This window comes from Physeter macrocephalus, chromosome 20 (assembly GCF_002837175.3).
Source record: "Physeter macrocephalus isolate SW-GA chromosome 20, ASM283717v5, whole genome shotgun sequence".
Classification (NCBI taxonomy): domain Eukaryota; kingdom Metazoa; phylum Chordata; class Mammalia; order Artiodactyla; family Physeteridae; genus Physeter; species Physeter macrocephalus.
The window spans coordinates 22,467,103-22,475,083 of record NC_041233.1 but is presented as its reverse complement, the minus strand read 5'-3'; the positions used below and the strand labels follow the sequence as shown (position 1 = coordinate 22,475,083).

Below are 7,981 nucleotides of genomic sequence, written 5' to 3'. Positions count from 1 at the left end.
GGAGCCTGTGCCCCGCAATGGGAGAGGCCAGGATAGTGAGAGGCCCACTTACAAAAAAAAAAAAAAAAAAAAAAAAGGAGTGAAATACTGATACATGCTACAACGTGGATAAACCTCAAAAATACTACGCAAAGTAAAAGAAGCCAGTCACAAAGGTCCAAATATTGTATAATTCCATTTATATGAAACATCCAGAATAGGCAAATCCCCAGAGACCAAAAGTAGACTGGCAGTTGCCTAGGGTTTGGAGAGGGGGAAACGGGCAACGACTACTGATGTGTACAAGAGGTTTCTTTTTGGGGTGATGAAAATGTTCTAAAGTTGATTGTGGTAACGATGGTTACACAACTCCGTGAATGTACTGAAGACCATTGCCTTGCACACTTTAAATAAGTGACTTGTGTGGTGTGTGAGTTACATCTCAATAAAGCTGTTATAAAAAGGAGAGAGCAAGAGGGCAAGACACTACAGCATCAGAACCCGCAGTGCGGTCCCCACCCAGGACCATCAGCATCATCTAGGAGCTTGCTAGACACCCAGACCTACAGAATCAAAAGCCTGGGGGTGGGCCCAGCAATATGAATTTTAACAAGTCCTCCAGGTGATCCTGAACCTCACTAAAGTTGGGAACCCCTGCTTAGAGTACGTGGTACTTAACCTTGACTGTACTTTGGAATCACCTAAGTTACTTTAAGAAAAGCTCCATAACCCCGGCCCCCACAGCAGACCAACTAAGTCAGACTCTCTGGGTATGGAGCTCAGGCATGGGCCTGTTTTAAAGCTCCGAGGTGAATCGATCGCGCAGCCAGGGTGAGAAGAACTGGATTAGAGGGTGTCTCAGGCCCCCCTCCTCTTCAGCTCTTTTGAGAGTTTGATCTCAGCTCGCTGGTGCCACCTGGTGGCCACATTGGGGAATGACTCTACATCGTGCTTCTGCCCCGGACCCTTATCCCTCCATCACCAACACCAGGAAGCCCAGGAATGGGTCTCAGGGATTCCCCTCCTCCCACTGCAGAGGCTGGCACCATCCCAGCCTTTGGAACGGAGGTGAGGGGGCTGGCCTGGCGGGGAGGGGTCGAGAGTCCTCTGCTGGCTCTGCTTCCACTAAAACACCCCACACCCCAAAGGCAGCCAGAGCATCTACTGCTGAACATAGCCCCAACCACACCACCCTTCCCTCCCGCTGCCAACAGAGTAGAGCTAACTCACCCACCCAGCCTCATCTCTGACAACTTCCAACACAACTGTGTTCGCGGGCACCGAAGCGCCTTCACTGCTTCTGAACTCGCTCCGCACCTTTCGGCCTCCTGGCCTTTGCCCAGGCGCTTCCTCCCGCCTGAAGCGCCTTCGCCTGGCTCTCATTATTTGGGGACTGTTAAAGGCCAGCTCTGTGGGACCTCTCCTCTCTTCCCAAGGCTCACGTCCCCTTGATGCTCCCTGCTGCACCCTCGGTGTGCCCCACAATGAACATCCATGGCTGCAGAGCTCAGAGGAGGGGAGGGCCTGTCACCTTTGGCGGGGGGCGGTCCCTGAAATGCCCTGAAAGGCAGTGAAGAGCTAGCAGGGCCGGAAGGAAGGGGCTGTGCAGAGGGGGATTCTGACAGTGTGTGGTCAGTGTGGGGAGAGGGCCTATGGTGCTCTGAAGCAGGGCTAGGCATCCTTTTTCAACTACTCGGGCCTCCAGCTACAGAGAGAAATGGAAGCGTCAGTTCTCCGCCCTCTCGGGGTGTCCTGAAAGGAGGAGCTCAGGCTCTCAGTTCACTGCTGCCACCTGGTGGCAGCATACGAGACCACCATGAGTGAGACCCACAGGCAACTCCAAAGGGGATATACAATGGGGCTGCTGGCCCTGGGGAAAATGAGCCCATCTTCCAAAGCTCAGCAAAGTCCATTTTCTGAAACTCCTTAACCCCTTTCCCCACCCCAAATTTGGCAGCCCTTCCAAGTGACCTCTGACCTTGGGCATAGCCTGACCCCAGATGGCCTGCCTCTAGCCCAACACCCTTTTTCCCAACCATGGTCTGATCGGTGACCCTAAGCAAAGGTTGGCCTGGATCAGCCATTCACAACATGTGCCAGGTGCAGGCTGTGCGTGGGGCTGGCTTGGAGCTGCCTCTTCTCTGCAGGGGCCACAGGTGGAAGCTGACCTTGGGGACTGCTGGCCCACAGCAGAGAGCACAAGGTCGGCACCCAGAGGGGTGCTCCCTCACTTCAGGCTCAGTCTTCTCGGCTCCCCCCACAGCTGCTCCCTCCCACCCCAGCACCCTCTTCTTCTCCAGCAGCCAGCAAGTTCACTGGTCCAGAGGAGAACAGAACAGGTCAGCGTGCTCCACACAGAGGCCAGAGGCCACAGAGTCTGATGCCCAGAGCGGCCCGGCGGGTTACATGACTGCACCAGCTGGGCCACATGTGACAGAGCACGGGGAACCACAGCCGACTGGAGGGCACATTTTTTCTAGATAGGCTAAAAATCTGAATGTTTATATGAAATCTGGACTTCTTTAGGAAACTTCTGATTTGTATTATTGAATGCCCAGTCCCTCAGGCAGCATCAGCTGTGAAAACACTGAACAGCTTCCCCGCCGGATATTAAACAGCCGCTCTCCAGGACCCATCTACCAACCTGCCTCTTGCCCAGGACCCCCAGGGCCCCCATAGCCCAGAAACCGGAGGGTGAATGCCTGGCACCACAGGGACCTAGGACAGGGTGCTCCTCCTGCCTGGTCACATCCTTGACGCGTCCCAGAGCCGCAGCAGCTGCTAAATACCCTGAACCTCACCCCCGCACACACCCTACCGCGCGCTCTAGAACGCAGCCAGGACAAGCCGGGGCTGGCCATATTTCCATGTCCGGGATCACCTCCGCTTCCAGAAGGTGAAGAAGTGACCGAGAGCCCCTGTGGGTCCCGTGGGGTCCCCAGCCTTCACACACACGGTGGCCGCCTCCTGGGCTCTGCACGTGGGGACGGCACCCGGGCCGGGGCTCACCTGGCGGTAGGTGCAGATGATGATCTCCCGCAGGTGGTAGTGCATGGGCGTCATGGTCTCACTGACTGTATCCAGCGCTGCGTCCACCTCCTTCTTCACGCGGTGTCCATCAGGCAGCAGCTGCACCACCTTCATCACCACCTGGGACCGGAGGAGGGGGATGAGCAGAGAGAAGACCAAGGTGGGGGGCCCTCCAGCCCCGGCAACAGGTTCACCCACACCAAGGGCCGCACTGGTCTCAAGGCCCAGGCCCTGACCACCTTGGTTCTCAGATGGGGGCAGGGAACAAGGGCGTTCCTCCGTATCTCTGAGGCCAGGGCTCCCGAGGTGCTTATTGTTTAAGCAGCAGGAACCTTGCTTCAAACGAAGCCTTATCCAGGACTCTAACCCATAAAACAGATAGCTGTCATGTAACTGGGGCTGGCGGGGCGAGGCGGGGGATAGGACAGGCCTACGCTGGGGCCTCGCTGGCTCTCCCTCCACCCGGCAGCAGCCCGCAGGCACTTTGGAAACACCGAGCTCTGGGGAACCCAGTGTGGACCCTGCTCACCTGAAGTAAGCCCCCCTTTACTCGGGGAAACTGAGGCCCGTTAAGATCACTCTGCAGGGCAGGGATCCTCCCCGCAGTCACCCTCCCGACCACGCCCCTGCGGACCCCCCTCTGGATGTGCCTACCCTGCAGCCCCTGCGCCAGCACCAACCCAGGCCTCCAGCACCTCCCACCCCCACTGCAGCAGCCCCTCCTTCTCCTCCTCGCTGGTAGCCAGAGGCCATAGGAAAGTATAAGTGTGAGCACGTCCTGTTTCTGTAATTCCCGGGCTTCACTCTCTTCCTGGCTCCCTTGCACTCAACATAAAAACCGAAAGCTTCCCCACGTCTACAAGGTCCCCCAGTGCCTGACCCCACCTGCCTGCCAGCCTCCCTCATAACCCCCCCAGGGCTCCAACGCCTTCCTGGAGCCCCCTCAGTCACCCCAACAGCCCGCACGGTCCTTTCAGAGCCCCAAAGTCGACCTCCACCTACTCATCCATCCCATCCATCCGTGTCCCCACTTGTTCACATCCGCTCCCCACCAGACAAGAAGCTCCCTAATCCCCGAGAGCAACAGCTTTTCCACCTAGGAGGCGCCCCGTGGATGATGCTAAATGAACGAAAGACCAAAACCCTACCCAACTCAGCTCTTCTCTCAATCGGATCCATCTCCATGACTGGGCCCTAGCGGGATCGTTGGCAGGGAGGGCGCTCCCTCACCTCTGCGTTTCTCAGAAGGAACTGGCCCAGGGCTGGCACACCGGCAGGGGTGGAGCTACAGCCCCGTGGGAGAAGAGGACCCATCACCTGGGAGGACCCTCAGCTAATCCGGCTCAGGCCACACCCGGATCCCAAGCTCTGGGTCGGACATCTCGCCTGAGAGGAGTGTGGACCACAGGTAGGTCCCCAGGACGGCCCAGGGGCAGGTCCCCAGGCAGAGGGCTGCAGCTTTTTCAAATGCAATAAACCAAACTCCTAGCCTCTCCCCCTAAATTGCTCCTCCCGTTGAATTCTCCAACTCCTTGGCTGTCACCAGCACCAGCCAGAAACCTGAGCTCATCCTGGGTGTCTTCCCTCTGTGCCTCACAACCAATGGCCCCCAAGACCAGCCAATGGTGACTGGGCTCCTGCTCACCGGGCGGCCCCTGCCTCACTCAGGCCCCAGGCTCTCCCCTCCACACCGTCCTCCACACACTGGCCTCCAGAATGAGAATCTGATCACGACCTCCCCTACTTCTCTGCTGGCCCCAAGGTTAAGGTCAAACACACAGTGTGGTCTTCCAGGGTCCTCACAGTCGGGGCCCCCACCTCAGCCCTGCCTCCTTCCATTCTGGCCAACTGCAGCCTTCCACAGGTCCTGCCCCTTCCAGACTCTCTCCTTTGCACGTTTGATCCCCTCTGCACACTATCCCTCCCCCCAGCCCCAGCAGACTCACTCATCTTTCTAAAATGCACTCAAATGTCACCTCCTCTACAAAGCCCTCTTGGGCTCCCCCAGCTGCACCTTCAGCACTCAGAACCGATGTCTACTTCAGCACTCTTCACAGTCTATTGAATGTTCCCCACTGGACTGTGGGATCAATAGGCCTGAATTAATTACAAAGGAAGCTGGTCTAGACATGAGCATGTCTTGGGGTGGGTAAGGATGGGGGTACAGGGGCATCCTTGGGTCACATGATGTAACTTTAGAACACAGATTCAGAGGTCAACAACCTGGCTTGTGCCCTGACCCCTTCACCTCTCTGACGTGGTTCTAGGGTGATGAGCTTGGCTCCCAGCACCTCAGTTTCCTCATCTATCAACTGGGAGTAATAAGGGCACCTAACTCTTGGGAGCTGTGAAGGGTGAAGAAGGGAGCACACACAGAGCTCCTGGCACAGGAGTGAGTGTGAGTAGAGAGAGTTCTAACTATCACATCTGAGGGACCGACGTGTAGACTTGGAAATAAACCCTCGTGTATACGGTCAAATGATTTTTGCCAAAACATTTGATGGGGAAGAGACATTCTTTTCAACAAATGGTGTTGGGAAAACTGGATATCCACATGCAAAAGAATGAACTTGGACCCTTACCTTATACCACATACAAAAATTAATTCAGATAGAAAGATAGACAAGATCAAAAGGCAGAGGGCTGCGTACCAGATGAAGGAACAAGATAAAACCCCAGGGCTTCCCTGGTGGCGCAGTGGTTGAGAGTCCACCTGCCAATGCAGGGGATGCGGGTTCGTGCCCTGGTCCAGGAAGATCCCACATGCCACGGAGCAGCTGGGCCTGTGAGCCATGTCCGCTGGGCCTGCGTGTCCGGAGCCTGTGCTCCGCAACGGGAGAGGCCACAACAGTGAGAGGCCCGTGTACCGCGAAAAAAAAAAACAAAAAAACAACAACAACAACAAACAAAAACAGAAAAACAACTAAATGAAGTGGAGATGGGCAACCTTCCAGAAAAAGAATTCAGAATAATGATAGTGAAGATGATCCAGGACCTCGGAAAAAGAACGGAGGCAAAGATCAAGAAGATGCAAGAAATGTTTAACAGACCTAGAAGAATTAAAGAACAAACACCTGGAAGAATTAAAGAACAAACAAAGAGGTGAAAATACGATAACTGAAGTGAAAAATACACTAGAAGGAATCAATAGCAGAATAACTGAGGCAGAAGAAAGGACAAGCGACCTGGAAGACAGAATGGTGGAATTCACTGCCGTGGAACAGAATAGAAAAAGGAATGAAAAGAAATGAAGACAGCCTAAGAGACCTCTGAGACAACATTAAACACAACAACATTCGCATTATAGGGGTTCCAGAAGGAGAAGAGAGAGAGAAAGGACCCGAGAAAATATGTGAAGAGATTAGAGTCAAAAACGTCCCTAAGGGCTTCCCTGGTGGCGCAGTGGTTGCGCGTCCGGTCCGGAGCCTGTGCTCCGCAACGGGAGAGGCCACAACAGAGGGAGGCCTGCATACCACAAAAAAAAAAAAAAAAAAAAAAGTCCCTAACATGAGAAAGGAAATAGCCACCCAAGTCCACGAAGCGCAGAGGGTCCCAGGAAGGATAAACCCAAGGAGATACACACCAAGACACACAGTAGTAATCAAACTGACAAAAATTAAAGACAAAGAAAAATTATTGAAAGTAGTAAGGGAAAAAAGACAACATACAAGGGAACTCCCATAAGGTTAACAACTGATTTCTCAGCAGAAACTCTACAAGACAGAAGGGAGTAGCATGACACATTTAAAGTGATGAAAGGGAAGAACCTACAACCAATCATTACTCTACCCAGCAAGGATCTCATTCAGATTCAATGTAGAAATCAAAAGCTTTACAGACAAGCAAAAGCTAAGAGAATTCGGCACCACCAAACCAGCTCTACAACAAATGCTAAAGGAACTTCTCTAAGTGGGAAACACAAGAGAAGAAAAGGACCTACAAAAACAAACCCAAAACAATTAAGAAAATGGTAGTAGGAACATACATATAATTACCTTAAACGTGAATGGATTAAATGTCCAACCAAAAGACACAGTCTCGCTGAATGGACACAAAAACATGACCCATATAATATATGCTGTCTACAAGAGACCCAATTCAGACCTAGGGACACATAGAGACTGAAAATGAGAGGATGGAGAAAGATATTCCATGCAAATGGAAATCAAAAGAGAGCTGGAGTAGCAATACTCATATCAGATAAAAGACTTTAAAATAAAGAACGTTACAAGAGGGCTTCCCTGGTGGCGGAGTGGTTGAGAGTCCGCCCACCGATGCAGGGGACACGGGTTTGTGCCCCGGTCTGGGAAGATCCCATATGCCGCAGAGCAGCTAGGCCCGTGAGCCATGGCCACTGAGCCTACGCGTCCAGAGCCTGTGCTCCGCAACGGGAGAGACCACAACAGTGAGAGGCCCGCGTACCGCAAAAAAAAAAATAAAAAATTATTAACACCTCACTTACACCAATGGACAGATCATCCAAAATGAAAATAAATAAGGACAGAAGCTTTAAATGACACAACAGACCAGACAGATTTAATTGATATTTATTGGACATTCCATCCAAAAACAACAGATTACACTGTCTTCTCAAGTGCACACAGAACATTCTCCAGGATAGATCACATCTTGGGTCACAAATCAAGCCTCAGCAAATTTAAGAAAATTTTAATCATATCAAGAATCTTTTCTGACCACAATGTTATGAGATTAGAAATCAATTACAGGGAAAAAAAACAAAAAACACAAACACCTGGAGGCTAAACAATACGTTACTAAATAGGATCACTGAAGAAATCAAACAGGAAATCAAAAAATACCTAGAGACAAATTACAATGAAAACATGATGATCCAAAACCTATGGGATGCAGCAAAAGCAGTTCTAAGAGGGAACAAGAAACAAGAAACAAGAAATATCTCAAATAAACAATCTAACCTTACACCTAAAGGAACTAGAGAAAGAAGAACAAA

The 7,981-nt window shown here is 52.1% G+C and overlaps 1 protein-coding gene across 13 annotated transcripts in view; it reads right to left on the bottom strand.

Annotated features, from left to right (window-relative positions):
* Positions 1 to 7,981, bottom strand: part of PALD1 (phosphatase domain containing paladin 1) — a 142,160-nt gene that overhangs the window by 33,956 nt on the left and 100,223 nt on the right. For all 13 annotated transcript variants that reach the window (XM_028481342.2, XM_028481343.2, XM_055081132.1 and 10 more), the window contains one exon: positions 2,989 to 3,129. In XM_028481342.2, the coding sequence (XP_028337143.1) occupies positions 2,989 to 3,129 (141 nt within the window). The remainder of the gene's footprint in view (positions 1 to 2,988; positions 3,130 to 7,981) is intronic.